This window comes from Salvelinus sp. IW2-2015, linkage group LG18 (genome assembly GCF_002910315.2).
Source record: "Salvelinus sp. IW2-2015 linkage group LG18, ASM291031v2, whole genome shotgun sequence".
NCBI classification, from domain to species: Eukaryota; Metazoa; Chordata; class Actinopteri; order Salmoniformes; family Salmonidae; genus Salvelinus; species Salvelinus sp. IW2-2015.
In genome coordinates, this window is record NC_036858.1 from 50,313,638 (window position 1) to 50,336,859 (window position 23,222).

The window sequence follows — 23,222 nt, forward strand, 5'->3', positions numbered from 1 at the left end:
GTTTTCATCATCTTGGTTGTGTTCTCTATCCTCAGTAGTCTCCTGTCCTGCGCTCTCCTCGCAGTGGACCCTCACGACACCTCATCACCCCATCCCAGGCTCTCTCTCTGTCTGTGTGTGGTGTTTAATGCCCCTCATTCCCCCCTCCCTCCCTCTCTTCCTCTTTTCTCCTCTCCGCCCATCTCTATTTCTCTTTACCGGCTCTCCTCTGCTATTATATAACCAGAGAACTTATCCTCTTCCTCCTCATCTCTTCCTGTGTCTCTTCTTCTCCTCTTTTCATATCTCCTCTCACCTCCCTCCTTTTCCAGTACATCTCATATCCTGTCTGACGGAAACACCTGCTCAATATCCAATATCCATTTCATACACATGCAGCACACACACAGGGCCGGCCCTAGAGTTTTGGTGGTCCCTAAACAAAATGTTGTTAGGGGGSCCCCCACCTCGAGGTCAAAACCTTTTAGTGGCCCCCGTCTTGACGGTAGAAAGAAAAAAAAGTATGTTTTAGAGTTAATTTCCAGTAATTCAACACATTTTGCAATGAGGTGCAGAGAAAATGTTGCAGTTTCAGAGCAAGTTTGCTGCAATTTTACACATTTTGCCATGGGTCTGTGGGACAAATTCATGAYAGATAATTTCCTGCAATTCTACACATTTTGGCAAGGGCCGGAGAGAAGATTTAGATATATTCTAACAAATTTCTTGCAATTCTACAMATTTTGWCATACCCTRTGCCATATTAATATGATATTTGCATGAGAGTGACTACCAAAATCAATGGGGGACCCCTGGAGGTCAAGGCCCCTGGGCATGTGCTCTTCGTGCCTGGTTGATAACTCAGCCATGATTACTACAAGTTTAGATGGCTAGCTAAACTAACTGACTAAACATGTTAGCTGACATGCATGGGCTAATTGAGTGACTGCCAGTGACTGACATAACAAAAGAAAAATGGCTGATGCACAACAACATTTTGAAATTGCACATTGTCTATTCTACTACTATAACCTTTTAACAGTAAGACCCCAACTGAGCTCTTGAGACCCCGACTAAGCCGGGGCCCTAAGCAAACCGCTTATCGTCGCTTAGTAGGCCCAGCCCGCACTACACCACACCACTAGCACACAACACACACGCACAACACACACACACCACACACACACACACACACCAAACACGACACCGACACACACACACACACACACACACAGGCCTATGTCAGATGACTTCAGTAGGAAGGCTTGTATTACGTCTCTGTGAGAAACACAAAAGCCAGAGAGGAGCAGTGCTAAGTCATAGACATGCGTGGGCTGACTGCATGGAGCCTTTGAAGCCTTTCTCAAACTAGACCAATTCAAGAGTCAGACACAGTGCATGTTAAAAGCTTCTCAAACTCTCTCTCCATTCAAGAGTAAAAAAAAACACAGAGCGAAGGCATTTTCTACCGCCGCCACAGAAGTAAATGACCACAGCCATCTAGCACTCAGAGGTGAGGGGTTAAGGGGTTGAAAGGTCAGCTGACTCCACCAGGGTGGAAGAAAACGGACATGTCAAACACAGCCAGTGAGTTCTGACAGGTCAGGGTGATGACCTCCGATAGAGATATGCAGATTGGGCCCTTTGGTGAATGGACTCCATTTTGTAAACTCCCACTCAGTGTCACTGCCAAACAGACGGTTGACCAGTGCTAGGAAGGTTTAGAATATTGGTACAATACAGTGGGTCTTCTGGGGTTAAAGGGAATGAGCGAGTGTCTGTGTGTGTGTTAATATGTGTGTGATAACATGCATATCTCCTCTCCAGACTACCATGGTGGTTTCCAGCTTCAGCCAGCCAAGGACTTGGGGAGAGACCGTCAGCTGATGGAAGACCTAGAGAGACTACGTGTGTCTGGCCTCCAGGATGGTCTCCTGCCCCCTTCCCGTGCTTTCACCCCCCTCTTGGATGTCCCCGTGGACAGCTACACCCACCACACCCCACGCTCACGCTCTCCGAGCCCCTCACCCCCCAACTGGCTCCTCACAGAATCCTCACACACTACCAGACGCCAACCCCAAACCAACCACTCTCCCCATAGGCGAGACAATGGTTTGTCCTGGCCCCGGCACTATGATGAGACCTCATTGCTGTCGGAAGATACCACTCCTGAGCGGGGGCGGTTGCCGGTGAGGAACGAACATAATGGAAGGGTCAGGAGGGACCAATGGGAGGGCGGCTCTGAGAGGAAGGGAGGGATGGCCGAGGGGTATATGGAGGTGAGAGTACACTTACCCCCCAGGAACATTCAACCCACCCTGGCTCAGGTGCTTGAGCCCCCCCCAAAGGACCGAAGCCCCTCGACAGGGAGGGAGAGGGGGGGACAAGGGCAGAGAGGGAAGGTGAAGCAAGTGAACAGACTTTCGCCGGGACGGTCGCAGAATGGTCACCATGGAAACGCAACACCTGTAGCCATTCAGGAGTATGAGATCACCACGGTGACCATCTCCAAAACGAAACAGTCTCTGGGTGAGTAGGCCTATTCGAGAGTCGCCAACTAATCTGCAGCCTGCTAGTACTCTACCTTACCAGTAGAGATCAGTGTTATTACATAACAATGGCCCTGTATAAAATAAACCCCTTGTAAGGCTGTTTACAAAGTGTAACACATCTGATTCAACTGTCTTTTTTTGTTCAATTTTTACATATATTTTATTGGATATCCCCCCAGCTCTACAGTCAACAAATGCAATAAATTCAATACATTTGGCACTTTACAAAACAAAAGCAGTTCATACGTTCTCATTGATCATCACATAGTGTTAAAATCCCATAATATTGGAAGGGAAGATTGACATAAATGCTCAAGCATATACTCACACATACTATACATGTACTTACACTGCTTTCAGATAGTATTCATACCCTTTGACTTATACCACATTTTGGTGTTAGTCTGAAAAAAACATGTAATACATTTTTTTCTCATCAATCTACACACAATACCCTATAATGACAAAGCAGATACAGGTTTTAAGACATTTTTGCAAATGTATTACAAAAAAAAAACAGATACTTTATTAACATAAGTATTCAGACCCTTTGCTATGAGACTCGACATTGAGATCAGGTGCATCCTGTTTCCATTGATCATCCTTGAGATGTTTCTACAACTTGATTGGAGTCCACCTGCGGTAAATTCAATTGATTGGACATGATTTGGAAAGGCACACACCTTTCTATATAAGGTCCCACAGTTGACAGTGCATGTTAGAGCAAAAACCAAGCCATGATGTCGACTGAATTGTCCATAGAGCTCCGAGACAGGATTGTGTCGAGTCACAGATCTGGGGAAGGGTACCAACACATTTCTGCAGCATTGAAGGTCCCCAAGAAAACAATGGACTCCAGACCATGAGAAACAAGATTCTTTGGTCTGATGAAACCAAGATTGAACTCTTTGGCCTGAATGCCAAGCAGCACGTCTGGARGAAACCCGGCACCATCCCTACAGTGAAGCATGATGGTGGCAGCATCATGCTGTGGGGATATTTTTCAGTGGCAGGAACTGGGAGAATAGTCAGGATCGAGGGAAAGAKGAACGGAGCAAAGTAGAGAGAGATCCTTGATGAAAACCTGCTCCAGAGCGCTCAGGACCTCTGACTGGGGCAAAGGTTCACCTTCCAACAGGATAATGACCCTAAGCACACAGCCAAGACAACGCAGGAGTGGCTTTGGGACAAGTCTCTGAATGTCCTTTTGTGGCCCAGCCAGAGCCCGGACTTGAACCTGATCGAACATCTCTGGAGAGACCTGAAAATAGCGGCGCAGCAACGCTCCCCATCCAACCTGACAGAGCTTGAGAGGATCTGCAGAGAAGAATGGGAGAAACTCCCCAAATATAGGTGTGCCAAGCTTGTAGCGCCATTCCCAAGAAGATTTGAGGCTGTAATCGCTGCCAAAGGTGCTTCGACAAAGTAAAGGGTCTGAATACTTATGTAAATGTGATATTTCCTTTTTTTATATATACATTTGCAAAAATGTCAATCGGTTTTTGCTTTGTCATTATTGGTTATTGTGAGTAGATTGATAAGAAACTATTTAATACATTTTAGAATAAGGCTATAATGTAACAAAATGTGAAAAAAGTYAAGGGGTCTGAATACTTTCCGAATGCACCGTAAGCATTCACACCCCTGAGTCAATAGATGTTATAATAACCTTTGGCAGTGATTACAGCTGTGAGTCTTTCTTGGTCTCTAAGAACTTTGCACACCTGGATTGTACAATATTGGCACATTATTATTTTCCAGATTCTTCAAGCTCTGTCTGTTGGAATGTTAGCCATTTTCAAGTCTTTCTATTGATTTTAAAGCTGATTTAATTCAAAGTTGTAACTAGGACACTCATGAGCATTCAATGTTGTCTTGGTAAGCAACTCCAATGTATATTTGATATTGTCTTTTAGATTATTGTCCTGCCAAATGGTGTATTTGTCTCTCAGTATCTRCTGAAAAGCAGGCTGAATCAGGTTTTCATCTAGGATTCTGCCTTTGCTTAGTGCTATTCTGTGTATTTTTATCCTAAAAACTCCCTAGTCCTTGCCGATGACAAGCACACGCATAACACGATGCAGCCACCACCATGCTTGAAAATATGAAGAGTGGTACAGTTCTTAGTGATGTGTTGTTGGAATGACCCCAAACATAACTCTTTGTATTCAGGACACATTTCTTTGCCGTTTTAGTTTAGTGCCTTATTGCAAACAGGATGCATGTTGTGGAATATTGWTATTTTGTACAGGCTTCCTTCTTTTCACTCTGTCATTTACGTTAGTATTGTGGAGAAACTACAATGTCATTGATCCATCTTAGCCTACAATTTCCACGCTGCTGCGGAAATCTAATTAACATAATACAACATTCCCCATCAAAGTCTGTCTGTTTAAGCTAGAAATAACAATCCACCACAACCGCCGATATCGCCCTTCTGCAACTGCGGTGAACGGTGGCAGAGCTACAGCGGTATTTGTCAGACCATGAGACTTCCTGAAAATCAGTCTTCTCCCAAAAAYGTTGGTTTGACAAGTCTTGTCTGAAGTCGGTACAGCCTCTTCTGCCAACTTCTGTCTACAGCTTCCAAACGGTTTGGGCTACACACTAATATGACCCCTCTGTGGAAACCTGAGAGACTCTGTTTTGCTCTAGGACTGAAGGTCCCCGGTACCAGTAAAAAAAATGAATGGAAGTATATATGGAGATAGTTTAATGCAAAAAATAAAGGGATAAATACATGTAAAAAAATAATTTATTATCTCTCAGATTTTCTTATAAACTCAGCAAGAAAAGAAACGTCCCTTTTTCAGGACCCTGTCTTTCAAAGATAATTAGTAAAAATCCAAATAACTTCACAGATCTTCATTGTAAAGGGTTTAAACACTGTTTCCCATGCTCGTTCAATGAACCATAAACAATTAATGAACATGCAYCTGTGGAATGGTCGTTAAGACATTAACAGCTTACAGACAGGAGGCAATTAAGGTCACAGTTATGAAAACTTAGGACACTAAAGTGGCCTTTCTACTGACTCTGAAAAACACCAAAAGTAAGATGCCCAGGGTCCCTGCTCATCTGCRTGAACGTGCCTTAGGCATGCTGCAAGGAGGCATGAGGACTGCAGATGTGGCCAGGGCAATAAATTGCAATGTGCATACTGTTAGACAGCGCTACAGGGAGACAGGATGGACAGCTGATCATCCTCGCAGTGGCAGACCACGTGTAACAACACCTGCACAGGATCGGTACATCTGAACATCACACCTGCGGGACAGGTACAGGATGGCAACAACAACTGCTCTGGGTTACCCAGAACGACAAATCCCTCCATCAGTGCTCAGACTGTCCGCAATAGGGTGAGAGAGGCTGGACTGAGGGCTTGTTGGCCTGTTGTAAGGCAGGTCCTCACCAGACATCACCGGCAACAACGTCGCCTATGGGCACAAACCCACCGTTGCTGGACCAGACAGGACTGGAAAAAAGTGCTCTTCACTGACAGTTGCGGTTTTGTCTCACCAGGGTGAAGGTCGGATTCCTTTTATCGTGAAGGAATGAGCGTTACACCGAGGCCTATGTCTGGAGCGGATCGATTTGGAGGTGGAGGGTCCTCATGGTCTGGGGCGGTGTGTCACAGCATCAGCGGACTGATCTTGTTGTCATTGCATGCAATCTCAATGCTGTGCGTTACAGGGAAACATCCTCCTCCCTCATGTGGTACCCTTCCTGCAGGCTCATCCTGACATGACCCTCCAGCATGACAATGCCACCAGCCATATTGCTCGTTCTGTGTCTGTGATTTCCTGCAAGACAGGAATGTCAGTGTGGTGCCATGGCCAGCGAAGAGCCTGGATCTCACGTCTGGGCCTGTTGGATCGGAGGGTGAGGGCTAGGGCCATTCCCCCAGAAATGTCCGGGAACTTGCAGGTGCCTTGGTGGAAGAGTGGGGCAACATCTCAACAGAACTGGCAAATCTGGTGCAGTCCATGAGGTCACACCAGGTCACACCAGTTATTGACTTACTTTTGATTTTGACCCCCCCCCCCTTTGTTCAGGAACACATTATTACATTTCTGTTAGTTACATGTCTGTGGAGCTTGTTCAGGTTATGTCCCAGTTGTTGAATCTTGTTATGTTCATACAAATATTTACACATGTTAAGTTTGCTGAAAATAAACACAGTTGACAGTGAGAGGACGTTTCTTTTTTTGCTGAGTTTATTTCACATGGTGAAATCTCTGAGCGGGTTCCTTCCTCTCCAGCAACTGAGTTAGGAAGGACGTCTGTATCGTTGTAGTGACTGGGCGTATTGATACACCATCCAAAGTGTAATTAATAACTTCACCATGCTCAAATGGWTATTCAATGTCCGCTTACATTTTTTAAATGAATTTGTAAAAWTGTCCAAAAACATGAATCTACTTTGACATTATCGGGTGTTGTGTGTAGGCCAGTGAAACCAAATCGCCGTTTTAAAYTCAAGCTGTAACACAACAAAATGTGAAAAACTCAAGGGTTGTGAATACTTTCTGAAGGCACTGTAAATATCCCTATAAATACATAAACTAAGTCTTGACTGAAGACTAGGATTACTAGTTGATTGGCTGGAGCAAAAGCCTGCACCAACACCGGCCCTTTGTGGATAAACTCTCTATCTCTGCTCTACAGGTATCAGTATCTCAGGTGGGATGGAGTCCAAGGTGCAGCCTGTGATCAAGATAGAGAAGATCTTTCCAGGAGGAGCTGCCTCTACCAGTGATGTTCTGAAGGTAAGCTTCTTTAAGAGCTCACTGCAATATTAGGGCAGCTCATGTTTTAATCAGAACTGAGCCCGATGAAACAGGGTGACGTGTTTAGCAGTTTTGGTCTGTGACATTTGTAAACGGCACTCTAGTTTAGTTTGGTATTTTGTGTGTGTGTGTGTGTGTGTTTTTTATATCTCCAGTATGACTGATGAGGTACAGGTAATTTACCTGTACCTCATCAGGTAATGTATGGGTAATATGACTCAGCCAGAGTGTATTAATAGAAGGGAAGAGATACTGAATGAAGCAGGGGGATGAGGTCAGAGGTCAGAGGTTAGAGGTTGCAATGTGGTGAAGGGGGTAATGTCTGAGACGGCCCTACCGTAGCGATCTCTAGATACTAGGTCGAAGTTTCAAAATCAGGTGTTGCTGCCGTGAGCCTATCAGGTGACAGCACTTCCCAGGTTCGATAGGGCCATGACTCGAGTGTCAAACACTCTGCGGATCTGGTGTCGGCTAAGCCTTTCAGTTTCCATGAACTTCCCCTCCGAGTCCCCCTCTCTCTCTCTCTCTCTCTCTCTCTCTCTCTCTCTCACACACACACACATACACACGCACTGACATGCATGCACACAAAAACGTGACAGAGACCTTCGTGAAGGAGAGGAAGGGAAGGACAAAGCGGGAGAGAATTGTTTGGGAAAGAGAGAGAGAGAGACAGACCGATATAGACGGAGCTAGACGTGGTTGGTTTGCTCCAGCCCCTTAATTCCTAGGCATAGCCTGATAGCCTGTCCCTAACTTGTGTGTATCTGCCACACACTGAGAGCAGGGGGAAGTAGGATTACTACACCAGACTGACTGTTCACACACATCTTGTCCTCTTGTTCCTGTCTGATAACTGCCTGTCTTTAAGCTAGCCACCAGGTCTGTATGTGTGTGTGTGTGTCACGCTTGCTATTGCTATTGGATAGAGCTTTTGTCAAAATTGACTTTTTGTAGCAGGTTAGGAGCATTAACATAGCAGGTTAAGATAATTATATTACCCTTTTTAAAATGGTTAGGGTTAGCTAATATGCAACTACTTTTTTGTAGTTCACAGTTTGTCCCAGGATGTTTTTAGGATGTTCTTGGAACGTTGTGTCATGGTCCCCTGAACGTTCTTGAGACGTTGTGTCATTGTCCCCTGGAGGTTTTTGCCACGTGATGGTCCCTGGTGTAACAAACCACTGTAATTAAAGAAATGAAATGGCATGGGGGTTTTAAGGTAAGCTGTTCAGTTAAAATAGTGTAAAAATCTTTTATCAATGAACGCACAACCTCTAGATTTGGGGTATGCTGATCTTTCTGCTGCACCACAAAGTCTGTAGAAGTTCAGAGGTACTCTACACATTCAGCCCCTATAATACATCTCTGCACTTAGCAAAAAAGTGCCATCTGCTTTATAGTTATCATTTAAACTGACATTTGTGTCATTGATTTAATTGACTTATTTCAGCAATTTGAGTTTGTGTTTTTTGTATAGTTGTCCAATGTTGGTGGGGCGTGTCATTTTGTTTTAATGTTACACCTGAATTGGAATGCCGTGAACCAAGAGGTTGTGAGTTCAAATCCTAGTTGAGGACATGTTAAGTAATAATTGCTGTTGGAATAAACATACACAATTTAATCATGTATTTTAACGTGTGTCAATTATGTAAGTAGAAAACAGTATGTTAAAAGCACTCTGGTTCAATCAGGGCCTTGATGGGCTTGGCAACAGTAGCAAGGGGTGATGTGTAATGAAACTAGCTTGCGCGTGGAGGACGACGGCGTTTCTTTGGGACCATCAGGTGATGTCCATGGGACAAACCGGGAACTAGACAAAAACATCCATTGGACCATGACATAATGTCCTAAGAACGTCCTAAAAACTTCCTTGGGGACATCTCGGGACCAACCAGGAACTAGACAAAACATTTAGGGGACCATGAAACAATGTCTTGACGACTTTAGGAGACAATTTTGTGACATCCTGGGGACATCCTAACAACTGATTATTGTTTGCAGGGTGTGTACTCAACAGTACTCTAAAAACTAGATGATTATACCATTTAACCTGTCCTAGTGTTCTGGTGTTGCTCTCTCCAGAAATATGGCCTGGAGTCTGGACAGTGATCCACTACCACCACTGCCAAGAAATTAAGAGCAATGCACATAGCTGAATAATCCACATGAATAGGTTTAAAGTATAACAATAACTAACTATTTGTAATTTCGATACTGTATTTGTAATGTCAAACCAGACTACAATAGAGAKATCTAATTCAGTAGGGAGGACCATTTAGTGGATGATGACTGTTGGTTAGAGAAAGAGAGAGAGGAAGCCCCAAAAATAACATCCATAAATGTTTACCAAAGAGGATGAATGACATTATGTCTAATATTCAGAATTACTTGTATTAATCTGCTCTTTAGTTAAATGGATCAACATTTTTTGATACTGGCATCACGGGAGGAAGGGCATGAATGTTTTGGGTCAATAAACATGATCAGATATTTTGTTGAACAACATTTTCATGAGGGGAAATATTCCAGCAGGTGCCCTGGTTTGGGTAAGATAGAGAAGAGACCTTGTAGTCTCACATACCTCTGGCTTTGTGATTGTGTTGTAGCCATTCAGTGGGTTTGTGTTGTGAGTGTCAGTCAGGTGCATCCTCGGTGTGCACTGATGACATCACAGGAACTTTCTGTTCTCTTCCTGCAGGAAACAATGCAGGGGGAGGCATTAAGTGTGGTTGGTGTGTGTGTTTTCAACATAACCTTGAGCTTCATCTACTGGGATATGAGTATGGAGATTAGAGAAAAAGACGCTAAGTGGGAGCCGAGGTCAATGCACAGTAAGCATGTGTATGCCTATGTGTGTGTATCACCTCTAACCCGTATTTGTGTATGGTTTGTGTGTGTGTGTGTGATTGTGTGTGTGTTTTGTCTATGCATGCATATGTGTGTATGTGTGTGTTTCTCTCTTTGTGTGTGTGTCTCTCCAGGCTGGGTATGAGCTGGTGTCGGTGGACGGTGAGTCTCTGCAGCGTGTGACCCATCTTCATGCGGTGGACGTAATTCGCCGGGCGTTCAGCAACAAGGCCAAAGACTCCATGGTGTTCATCGTCAAGGTCCCCAAGGGGCCCTAAGAACCCCAAGAGCCCTGCTGACTAGCCCACTGTCAGGCTTACACAAATACTACAACCTCAGTACTACAGGCCTGTCAAAAAGGATGCTCCGAGGTGCAGTTCACCAACCCACTTTGCCTGGAAATGGAAATGAATGAAATGCTGGTGTTCAAACCAGAACGTTGTCAGATACAAGTATGTGGATTTACAGAAGATGAGGATTCGTCTGATGCAGATGGTTCGGAATGGAAGGGAATGGTCTACTCACAGAGGAGAGGAAGGTACCTCTTACACTGACCAATACGCTTGCTTCTCCTCTAGGGCAAAAGGGACAATGATTCCATAGAAAACAGGAAATACTGCTAAAACAAAAATTGGTAACGTGATATGTTATGTTGTAACTGCAGTCGACATGTGGGTCTACTGTGCCTACTTTGAGTATAATAATGTGATAAATAATATTTATCAAAGATAGACTGGATTATATGTATCCCTTTTGTTATATTAACTTATATTGTTAGCTAGAGTTGTTAGGAGTCAGCAGCTATAGCAATCATATTAATATAATGTACTGTAGGTAACTTCAAGGGAAGGAAACTTTATTTTGTGGAAGCAGAGAAAAAAAACATGCACGCACGCAGACTCACTCACTCACTCACTCACTCACTCACTCACCAACCCACACTCTCACCACTCGCACGCATAACCCCCCCCCCCCTATACACACAGTTCCAGGGACCATTTCAGTCCACCGGGGTCCTGCCAGAGAGAGAGAGAGATTACTGTGTCCAACGTCATGAGATTTATAGTCCAGATTAAGCCTCTGTATTATAGTTGTGGTTTAGTGGATGTCTAGGGGATCAGTACAAATTGCAGCTCTGTTTAAAACTGTATTTCTGGCAAACAGAGTTCATGTTTCTGGAGCAGGATGCCACTTTAGATGCTTGATTACATAGGCTTGTGGACTGAGCCTGAACAGACATGTGGAGGAGATGGAGGAAAACCTAAATGATGTACAGGATGTGAGGACCAGTGGCTTAAACTAAGGCTGGAGGGAGAGAAGTTGGGAGAGAGGCAGAGGGGCTAGGACTGGGGTGAAGAGAGAAAGGGTGGGAGAGAGGGACTCTCTGGGCCAGGGAAAGAAGGGCTGGCACGACAGGAGGTTGGTGGCACCTTCATTGGGGAGGACGGGTTGGTGGTAATGACTGGAGTGGAATAGGTGAAATGGTATGAAATACATGGTTTCCATGCKTTTCATGCCATTCCATTGGCTCTGTTCCAGACAATATGAGTCGTCCTCCCCTCACCAGCCTAGCACAGGAACAGAGGGGCAGGGAGAGAGGGGGTAAGACTGGGAAAGATAGGCTAGGGCTGGGAGAGAGTGGGAGAGAGGGGCTGCATGGGTCTGGGAAGGGTTGATGAAGGGCGGATGTTAGGTCAAGGGTTAATATTAGGTTAGGTTTAGGTCCCTAACTCCCTGGAATCACCAGAGTGTACAGTGCACCACGCATAGTTCCTTACCTTTATGAGCGGCAGAGGGCTTGAGAGGTGCTTACATATGACTTGCTGTAGGGCTAGAACGTCTGGCTGGTGACAAATGCGGCGGTAAAGCTCAATGGCAGTATGGTCAGATAAGCTTCTGTTATTTATATATATGTTTATGTGTATATATATATRTGTGTRTATATATATATATRTRTRTRTATMTSTGTGTGTGTGTGTGTGTGTGTGTGTGTAATTAAGCATAATATACATGTAATAAACATATAATAAGGTACATTCAAAATGTTTTCAGAGCTATTGTATTAATTTATCACAATAAATGTTTGTTTTATTGACACCGTCTTTCTGTGTCTCTGGATCGTGTAATATTAATGGAAGTAGTTTGGTTGTCAACTGATAAATATGAAGGGGCAAATCTTCACTTCCACTTAAGTCAAATTTTCACTAAGGCTGAGATTCATTTGTTCAATGGCAATGGCAGATTGTGAACATTTGAGTGAGTTAGGATTCACCCCAAAAAGCCTTCATCACTTCAGAATATTTGTTTTCACCAGTGCATCAGTGTAAATTCCAGCAACCATTACTCCATGGTGACATTTTGTATCTTTAATTAAAAACAAACGTAATTTTGTACAATAAATTTACAGCATGAAAATATACATGAATGACTACAAACACCATGGATTAATAAAGAAACGGAACACCTAAACACGCTAAAATATAATTGTATACTTATGCACACTAAGGAAGAAAAGAAACAAGACAAATACAAACAAACGTGTTACGTTGCTTTGGTCTAGTCGCAGTGGCTACATTTGAAATATATATTTTGGTCTGAGTAAAGGACTAGAATGTCACTCAATGTAGAAGTAACTGCCAAAATAAAGGAAACACCAACAAAGTCTTAATAGGGCGTTGTGCCTCCACGAGCCAGAACAGCTTCAATGCACATTGGCATAGATTCTACAAGTGTCTGGAACTCTATTGGAGGGAAAACGCTGGTGTTTTGTTGGTGGTGGAAAACTCTGTCTCAGGCACCGCTCCACAATCTCCCATAAGTGTTCAATTGGGTTGARATCTGGTTTTCATGCTCATCAAACCATTCAGTGATCACTTGTGCCCTGTGGATAGGGGCCTTGTAATCGTATGGGGGCATAGCCACKGTAGCCAAAATAATGGACTGCCCAGCATTTTTATACATGACTCTAAGCATGATGGGATATTAATTGCTTAATTAACTGAAGACCCACACCTGTGTGGAAGCACCTACTTTCAATATACTTTGTATCCCTCATTTACACAAGTGTTTCCTTTATTTTGGCAGTTACCTGTATGTAATTTTCAGTTAGATACTGACTGTATTTACACCCCAAAAAACTATTATGGGGTTATGAAGTGAGAAATGTGGAAAGGGTATCCAGAGTGCACTGTGCTTTCACCGAGGGGGTTCCACAGTTACTTTAGTCAACAAAAATAAGGACTCAAATATTTGTCAAACACCTACTTTTTCAGTGGCAGTTGACTAGACTATAACTGACTAAATAGACCAGAAAAAAACTATAACTAAAMAAAWAWATATATTTCAGTTGCCTAAAACGAGACGAGACTAAATGATCTCAAGTCTGACTACTAATTGAACTGAACAAKAGTTTTTAGAACTGATCGGTGGTGGTGTTCAGGATTCCTCATCACTCAGAAGTTATGTCGAATGTTTCCCAGTTGCTTTGAATGTTCAAAATCATAGTGTAGGAACACTTTTAAAGCCTCAAAGGAAAATATTATCCAACTTTCAAAACCACTTGAGGGCAAATAAATCTGATTTTCCCGTTCAGACACAAGTCACTTGGCCAGGAATCAGATTTGTATCTGACTTCAAACCACCTATGAAGGTTAGTTGACAACTCAACCAAATGTAAATCAAAACTAGATGTTGAACTGACGTCTGTGCCCTGTTCTACTTTTGGACATCRATGTGGCTGCGACATCTGTGGAACGTTAATAACAATGAAAATGACGCGACGAGGCCAGATAATTCTTATATATGTTTGTCATATTTCTGCTGTTGGGATGAGAATAGCATTTTATGCAGAAAAGTATGTTAGTAGAACAAGGCTACTACTGTATGTGTGTTTGTGCACATGGAAGTCAGTGATTTATGTTTACTATAGGTTAATGAGGCAATACAAATGTGAAGTGACTAAATTACTAAAATGAAAGGGCATTTAGTTGACAAAAATGGACCACTGTTTTTGTCATTTTGACAATAACTACACTAAATCATTATTCAAATGTGAATCAGACTTAATGATATTTAAGTCAAAATGACTAAATCTGTTACAGAGTGCCAAAATTTACACTGGGGTCCCTTTCAGTTCACTTTACCTGTGCTACTGTTCTGTGTTAACCATTACACCTGTGCTACTGTGTTAACCATTACACCTTTGATACTGTGTTAGTCATTACCACTTGGGGGCTCCCAAGTGGCGCAGCGGTCTAAGGCACTGCATCTCAGTGCTAGAGGTGTCACTACAGACCCTGGTTTGATTCTGGGCTATATCACAGCTGGCTGTGATTGGGAGTCCCATAGGGCGGCACACAATTGGCCCAAYGTCATCTTGGTTAGGGTTTGGCTGTGGTAGACTGTCATTGTAAATAAGAATTTGTTCTTAGCTGGCTTGCCTAGTTAAATAAAGGTTAAATTAAAAAAATTACACCTGAGCTGCTTTTTCCACCTGACTGTGTTAAAGATGATGGTACATCCACACTGGAACATAATATGTTCTATTMATCTCTTAAAGATACATCTTGAATGTTGTAAAATAGTAACCTTGTAGACCTATACGACTAAATTGAAGATTAATGTTTCTACCATATGTGATGAACACATTTTTAGTTGAGATATTATTTGGATGAAATGCTTTGTGTGTTAATAAGTGTAGTCTGAAGATGACAAACACAACGATGACGATGATATTGGGTGATATAGATGATAATGGCCGCCAAATGAAAACTCAATCGCATTGAAAAAGGATGACCRTTAATGTGCTGACCAATGTAAACCTTGGCTAAAAGCAGGATATTTCCCATATTTTTGTATGTTTGTTAAATCATAATGCAGCTTGGTCAACAACAAAGAGTGGAGTTTGAATCATGACTTTTTTTGTTTGTTCAAGATGATGTAACATTTTTTTATGCATGCAATAGATGTTCGCGCCACTCTTTCCAGACCCTTTCCAATTGTGTTTAATCATCTCATTGGTATATGTGTGGTACTGTAAAGATATATAGAACTCTTTATTATACTTTGTACATTAAACCCACAATGGTACTGGTGTTACCACAAAATATCTTCAGGTGCTATATAAAAAAAAAATACATCATCATCATAGATCATATTGATTTCCATTTATCTGTTAGATTCCTTTTTATAAACTCTGTTTACCTCTGTAATATAAAAGACCAGAGCTCTAGTTTAATCCCTTCTTATGAGGAAGCACAACTGAAGACTCCAGTATTTATCTATGGTTCCCCACATAGAAATAGAATTACATTCTATTCATTATATTTCTATGGCAGTGGTTGCCAAAATGTTGATATAACCACTGTAACAGTTCCATAATGACCTGTTTGTCATGCCTTAGGCTAATATATCATGCACTGTCCAGCACAAACCCCTACATCAGGGATCATCAACTAGATTTAGCCGCAGGCTGACATTTTCTTGAGCGGATGGTCAGCGGACTGGTACATAACTACAAATAATTTGTAGACCGCAAATTGAACGTAAAATGCCCAAACAGATATATTTGACTAAAACAATCATTTCAAACCTTGTTTACATTGTATACGATCACATGTATCTATTTCACTATTATGCATGGGAATACTTTGGAAGAGATTTCCAAAATTAAAATCACCTGGAGCTGATTTGCTGGTGTTTTTAGTCGTTTATGTCCAACAACGTTTAAAAAATATATAATTATATATATATATATGTTTTTTTGCTCAGAAAACTTGGGAGGCCAAATAAAATCCCTGCCAGTTGGGGAACCCTACCCTACATTACCTGGACCGTCCTCTCCCAGACTTTGACAGACAAGGGAAAGACATGCAATTTTGCCATCCACATTATCTAGGTGTCAGTGAGTGAGCCTCACAGTCACTGGCCAGAATGGACAGGAAGTCTAGGAAGTGTTACTTGGCTTTTTGATGAGAGGGAGGGAGAGGGGGGGGGGTCTAGTAATAAAAGGTAAAACGTTAGAAGAGTATTCACAGTCCAGCGGGTGCGACAGGGAGAGACGCCAAGGGAGGGAGGAGCAAAGTACAGTTGAACAGGGATGTTTTGTTGGTTTCACTGTGATACCATAAGGAAAAGTGACACCATATGCTCACTGATCCAAGACGGCGCCATAACAGTCCCAGCAGCCAATGCAGCATCGATATCTTTGACGGGCAGCTTGAGTTGACCAATCAAGGTGTGTTTCTTCCTCTGATATGACAGTTTGTGCTGAGAGAGAGAAGGGCAGCGGTTGCAATTGTGCTGATATCTCCCTCACATATCACTCCCTCATAGTGCTACATGCTTCTATTTGTGTCATTCACATGAGAGAGGTTGTAGAGAAGATACAATAGGGTGACTATTGGCTTAGAGAGAGGAGGAGCACAACACAGCACTCACATTAAGCCTTTGATGTCTTCTTTTGGTTTTCTCTTCCTTCTCACCACATCTCTCAGTCTGATATGGGGAGCTGAGAGTCAATATCAACTGACAGATATGGTTCAGCCAATGACAGAAGAGAATGTTGACATGTTAGCTACAAGCAGCCAATGATAGAAATCCAGGATGTTTGAAGATTCCATGAACAAGGAAGAGTGTAGACTACAGTTCCTTTCTTAGCCAGTGCTGAAAACTGAACAGTTGCATTTGCTATTTGTGCCAAGAGTCCTTATACATCCCATCAAAATACTACATACAGTAGTCTTTCCATAGCTGAGAAAAGACAAGGTTGTGGCTTCCAATTCCACCGAATATAAATCCATATTTCCTGGCCAGTGGAGTATTTCTTGTCCTTTCCGTACTACTTCTAGATGAGTTGCTGATCCATTGAACACTGTATATATAACATTGACAGCACAAATTGTGAAAGTGTTATTACATCATTGCTTTAGTGCAAAGGTGCACAAAGTCCTGTGGACGAACGAAAACACAGTCGAGTGATGATGATGTCATCGTTATAGTAATGTCATCATTATGTGCTGGTGGTCAGGTAGTCACACCTGTGTGCTCCATACAGATGTGATTATACTTGACTTGATTCTCCCCTTTGCTTTCAATACACTGATTTGAGCGAGGTTTGAGTGGTACCTGCTTGTTTCTCAAGTCAAAAGTCATAATATACGTCCCAAAGAGTGCTGGTACTATAGCTGGGCAATCAAACCCATGTGAGGAGGCAAGGAGGATGTGTTGGTCTGAGGGTGAATCTTACTCTGGGGAGGAAGACACTCTCAACTATTGAGATACACACTAACCTCTCTTTTAAGTCTGCGGATGCACCCTTTAAACAGAGATGCTCCCTTAATGTCCATGACAGCAAACGGTCCATAGAGAAGTAAAGAGTGCTTGTACTGTGGTTAGGGGAATACGTTCAGATATACCCTCGGTATTCTAGATGCAAATTTCACATGGCACCCTGTTCTCTAGCCAAAGGTAGTGCACTACATAGGAAATCGGGTTCCGTTTTGGACGCAGCCCTCTCAGTAGCAGTGATGGGGAAATCAGATCATTTCAGGGTGCTGGTATTAATAGTCATGCGGGCGAGAGGACACCCTTGTCTCTAAATATCAGAAGATGCTACTGTCTGAGCTAGAAACACAAGCATTTAACATATGCTAAACACATGTATGTGACCAATACAATTTGATTTGGATATCACTGGGGTTAGACAACGTCCCTGTCTGGTCTCTAAATCTCAATGGGGCGAGAGGACACCCCTGTGTTGTCCCCTCTAGATCTCAGTAGCGGTCATCTCCTCAAAGTGGATGTCGTTGCTGCCGCTGTGGATGTCGTAGTCCTCTATGTCTCTGTTCTCCAGCTCTAGACTGAGCTCTCTCATCACCCTCTCCAGATCTCTGTTCCTCCTGTACATCTGGATGTAGTTCTGCTGCAGCTGCTTCTGGTAGCGGATCACCTTTTCCTTCTCTTCCTGCCAGACCCTCCTCTCCTCCTCGAATCCTCCCAGCTGCTCCTCACTGCTCCTCCTCTCGTACATCAGCTCTGCCCTCAGCCTCTCCACCTGACAGAGAAGTGATTGATTCATTGATTGACTGAAAACCAGCAATACACAACAGATCAGTGCAAAAACGAGTATTATTCAAGCACCATTCTGCAGATAATAAATTAACAAAAGAATGTCTAAACATTGTTGGAGCCCACCTGTTGCCTGAGTCCCAGCACAGCTTCAGCACTCTGCCTCTGAGTCTTGGCCTCATCACTCTCCCCTCCCCATACCAGCCTGCCCTCCTCCGCCTCACGGTACCCCATAGAGGGGCTGGGGCCCCCCTTTCCACCCTCCACACCCGCACGGCCCTGGGGGAGGGGCAGGCTCATGCACTGGCCCTTATTAGCCGGCGCCTGGCCTCCAGGAAGATAACCTCCTTCCTGATTGGCCAGGGCATCTCGGAGGCGGGCCAACTCTTCCTCCAAGCGTCCGACTTTCTCGCGGAGCAGCTCGGCTTCGCTCTTCCTGCGCTGGAGCTCATTCTCGCAGACCTCTAGCTCCAGGGAGCGTGTCCGCAGGGCCGACCCAGCCTCCTGGCTCCTGGCCTGGCTGTTTTGGAGGTCAGTCCTGGCCTCCCTCAGCTGGGATTTCAGGACCACCAGCTCCCCACCCTTCTGGCTCAGCTCTGACTGGATCTCCTTCAGTTGCTGTTTCAACAGGGATATCTCACCTGACTTCTGACACACCTGGGTGGGGGGGGTGCATATTTTGTGAATATTCTCTTACTTTGAAATTGTGTACATGAATCAACGTTGACCCTCACACTTACCCTAACCCATGACCCCTAAACTCCTGACCTTTCTCCTCCTCAGTGTCTCACCTCCCACTTCGTCTCCTCTAGGCGCGGTCCCAACTGAATCTGTTCTCTCTGTATGGAGGCACACCTCCTCTCCAGCTCTTCCCTGTTCTGCAGCAGAGAGGAGAAGTCCTCCTGAAGTTTCTTTTTCTCCTGCTGCAGCTGGAACACCTGAAGTAGAGACACAGAAAGTTATTGTCGCATTTTGACAGTCCAAAAATCAGGAGATCCTACCAAAACAGCAGCAACATTTCAAACAATAGTACAAATAGTACAAACAATAGTAACTTGCTGTCGTACAAAACAGGGTCCTACTTCCCAAATTAAGTTGACTGAACTATCTCTGTATCTCTGTCTGTTGCCTGTAGCTGTAAGGCATATGGTACTCTCTGAGCCTTCTGTGAGCCTGTTTCATCTTAGAAGAACTGCTCTGTCTGTATATCTATGTTTCTGTATCTATGTCGCTGTATATCCATGTTTCTGTATACTGTATCTATGTCTCTGTCTATCTATACTGTAGTTCTTACCTGTAGTTGTAAGGCCTGTTGTACTCTCTGGGCCTTCTGTGTAGCCTGTTTCATCTTGGAAGAGCAGCTCTGTCTCATTTCCTCCAGCTCCCTCTCACAGCGACGCTGCTTTTCCTCGTATACCTAGCACAGGAGGTCAGGAGTTAGAGGTCAGAGTTTACATACAGATACCACATCCAGAGGTCAAACTGTGAAGCAGCACTATTATGGCTCGAAAAGCTATGGAATAATTTAGCTTAGTCAATAGAAACAACAGAAACATTTGATACATATTGGTCCTCGAGGTAACACTTTAGGCCTGCTTAAACACCTGACATTACACAGACATGAGCCACACCAGGATCGTGTGAGTAATTAAATTAGGGCAAACCATAAGAAAAAAAGGTAATAAAGCGCTTTCAACTGAAAACAAAAAACAAGGGTTGTTATTGGACCTCCCTGTTTCAGTCAATTATCCTCTCTTTGGTGTCTACTGAACAACTACTAAGTAAAAAAAACTCCCCTCTCACCTGACAGATGGCGGCTTCGTTCTCGTCCAGGTTCTCTCTGAGCTGCTGCAGTTCCAAATCCCTCTCCCTCAGCTTCTCCTCCAGCTCCCTCATCACCCCCTCGTACCCCTCCAGGGGCGGGGGTGAGTGCCCACACGACCCACTGTCCGACAGGGGCTGGCCGCGCCCGCTCAGCGACCCCGTGCTCTTACTGGATGACGAACGCCCGCTGTCCGAGTTAGAGTGACCGTGGGAGGTTGAGTGACTGTGAACTCCGTGGGTCACCGACCCTCCTCCGTTGGTAGTAGTAGTTCTTCCAGCCCCAGGCTCCAGGCCCACCCCGGACCCTCCAGACCCAGAGGCCTCGCTGTGGGCCAAGCTGTAGCCGGTACTGCTGTGAGTGGGGAGGCTGGACAGGGAGTTACGGCCAGAGTCTGACATGGAGCAGGACTGGCTGCTGCGAGCGTTGCGTCCTCCGCTGTACGAGTTCCTTTTGCTGTCCGAGGAAGAGGAGGAGCAGAGCAGAGATACGACATTTCCGTAGCTCCCCGGGCTGTTGACCACAGTATTTCCATTATTCCCATTGATAGGTAGGGGCAGGAGGAGGTTGAGGCTGCCCTGGCTCTCAGAGAGGCTGCCCCCTGGCCTCGGGGAGAGGTACTGCACCGAGTGACGGTTCTTGGGGACCACTGGTTTGAACGCAGTGGGACGGATCAGAAACTTCTCCATGTTCTGTAATGGAAGACTGTATTTGTTAATGGTTCTTACAGAAAAGTACAGGCATCATTACATTGTGTTTTCAACTATGATTAATGAATTATTATCATGTTCATTATTGCCTGATAGGCCCTATCAAAGGGAATCTAATCAAGACCCTCTCAAACGCACATAGAACCACAGCACTGGGCAACCCTTTATTGGGATTTCCGGTTAAATAAAGGTATGATAAAACAAAGGAAATATAAAAGAAACTGACTTCAGTGATATCAGCATTGCTAATTAGGAATGCCTGGTCTCCTCCCAATAAAGACAGGGACACTGATAGGGTGGAAGGTCATTCTGAAGGCTCTCATTGGTTTTATTGTTATTTATTGGCTTCCAGTAAGCAGTTTTCCTAATGATTTTTCTCACATCTAATTGAATATGTCACGACACGAGAGAGGGTGGATGAAAAGAGAGAGAGGGAGAGGAGAAAGATAGAAAGAGAAATAGAAAGGGGAGAAATACAGGGGGACGGGGAGAGAGAGGGGGAGATGGTGGGGAGAGGAAAGAGACAGGAAGAGAAAGGCGCGAGAGAGAGAGAGAGAGAGAGAAGGGGTGGACAAATTAAGAGAAGAGAGACAGAAAAAGACAGCTCTATACACACTGGTCCGGTAAGCAGTTTTCTAAATGATTTCCCTCAGGCCTCAGTGAGTGTGTCAGTGAATGTAAGACAGCTCTGACATTGATTATAAGGTGCGAGGTGATTGATTGTTAACCATTGAAAAGCCTGGCCTCATTGGACCCCCATTCGGGCCAAAAATGTATTTTGAACGAACGTCAACATTTTAACAGTCTAATAAATAGATTTCACATGCTATTGAAAAAATTACAATTGGGTTCTGTTTATGAATGTAACATTAGAATATAAAAGAAAATGTATTTCAAGGAACACAATAGCAATTTCATTAGTTTATGCAACTGTAGGCTATACAGTGCATTTGGAAACTATTCAGACCCCTTGACTTTTTCCACATTTGTTACGTTATGCCAAGAGTGTGCAAAGCTGTCATCAAGGCAAAGGGTGGCTACTTTGAAGAATCTCAAATATAAAATATATTTTGATTTGTTTAACACTTTTTTGGTTACTACATGATTCCATATGTGTTATTTCATATTTTTGATGTCTTCACTATTATTCTACAATGTAGAAAATAGTAAAAATAAAGAAAAACCCTTGAATGAGTAGGTGTGTCCAAACTTTTGACTGGTACTGTATATGCTAACATTATTTTCCATAGATCCTCTCTCTCCTCTCTCTAATTGACTGTTCATTTCTATTGATCGAGAGGGAACCTTATTCACAGCTCAGACAAAGCCTGTAATAGATCATTTAACACTAGGAGAGCTGAGAGCGTGTTGTTGACTCAAAACAAAATAACTTTTTTAATTACTCTGACATTTTTAAAGTCATGTCACCCCCCGCCTTGACATTTCCTAAATAAGTCTATATAACACACTGTCGTTGTTAGAATCTTAATTTTACAAACGTAATTTGTGTTATAAGCTGTTTTACAAGGTATATTTTTCTGCCCCTCAGTCACCGAAAATTATTCACTGGCAGTCAGTCTGCGCAGCTGATGATGGCGCATCAAAAATACACCTAAACTACATTATATATTTTTTTAAAGTATGTGGACACCCCTTCAAATTGGTGGATTCGGCCATATATTTCAGCCACACCTGTTGCTGACAGGTGTATAAACTTGAGCACACAGCCTTGCAATCTCCATAGACAAACAATGGCAGTGGAATGGCCTCAGTGACTTTCAACGTGGCACCGTCATAGGATGCCACCTTTCCAACAAGTCAGTTGGTCAAATTTCTGCCCTGCTAGAGCTTCCCCGGTCAACTGTAAGTGTTGTTATTGTGAAGTAGAAACGTCTTGGAGTAACAACGGGCTCAGCCGCAAAACGTACAGGACCGGCGAGTGCTGAAGCGTGTAGCACGTAAAAACCATCTGTCCTCGGTTGCAACACTCACTACCAAGTTCCAAACTGCCTCTGGAAGCAACGTCAGCACAAGAACTGTTCATTGGGAGCTTCATGAAATGGGTTTCCATGGCCGTGCAGCCGCACACAAGCCTAAGATCACCATGCGCAAAGCCAAGCCTGGAATGAGTAGGTGTATCCTAACATTTGACTGGTACTGTAGTTGGCCTAGCACCTCACCACCAGTGCTGCTTATTTTAGCTGGGAGTAGTTAGGTAATAGTGAGGTACTGAAAGTTCACTACACCATTAGCTAGAAGTATTATTAGCTAGCTAGATTCTATGTTCTGTATATTAGCTTAGTGAGGATTTTACAAATGAAACTTACAACTGAGAAAGAAAAAAAGTATACTAATGATAACACAATGAAATGTATGGGCGTAATCAAAGGGAAGTTGGGATGGTCATTTCTTGACTTATTAGGGATACACAGATACGACAACCTCGGGAACC

The 23,222-nt window shown here is 43.6% G+C and overlaps 2 protein-coding genes across 6 annotated transcripts in view; one reads left to right on the top strand and one right to left on the bottom strand.

The window, feature by feature from the left end:
- LOC111977947 (PDZ domain-containing protein 7-like) overlaps positions 1-12,139 on the top strand; it is a 50,757-nt gene extending 38,618 nt beyond the window's left edge. Inside the window, exons 13-16 of the mRNA XM_070448704.1 lie at positions 39-90; positions 1,798-2,508; positions 7,200-7,300; positions 10,306-12,139. Coding sequence (XP_070304805.1) covers positions 39-90; positions 1,798-2,508; positions 7,200-7,300; positions 10,306-10,449 — 1,008 coding nt within the window. The 3' untranslated portion in view covers positions 10,450-12,139. The remainder of the gene's footprint in view (positions 1-38; positions 91-1,797; positions 2,509-7,199; positions 7,301-10,305) is intronic.
- A 383-nt stretch (positions 12,140-12,522) lies between these two features.
- The window catches only part of LOC111978213 (leucine zipper putative tumor suppressor 2 homolog), a 103,364-nt gene continuing 92,664 nt past the window's right edge, over positions 12,523-23,222 (bottom strand). For all 5 annotated transcript variants that reach the window (XM_024008142.3, XM_070448585.1, XM_024008140.3 and 2 more), the window contains 5 exons: positions 20,042-20,752; positions 19,533-19,655; positions 19,030-19,176; positions 18,365-18,895; positions 12,523-18,224 (listed from right to left, as the gene is read on the bottom strand). In XM_024008142.3, the coding sequence (XP_023863910.1) occupies positions 17,937-18,224; positions 18,365-18,895; positions 19,030-19,176; positions 19,533-19,655; positions 20,042-20,752 (1,800 nt within the window). In that variant the 3' untranslated portion in view covers positions 12,523-17,936. The remainder of the gene's footprint in view (positions 18,225-18,364; positions 18,896-19,029; positions 19,177-19,532; positions 19,656-20,041; positions 20,753-23,222) is intronic.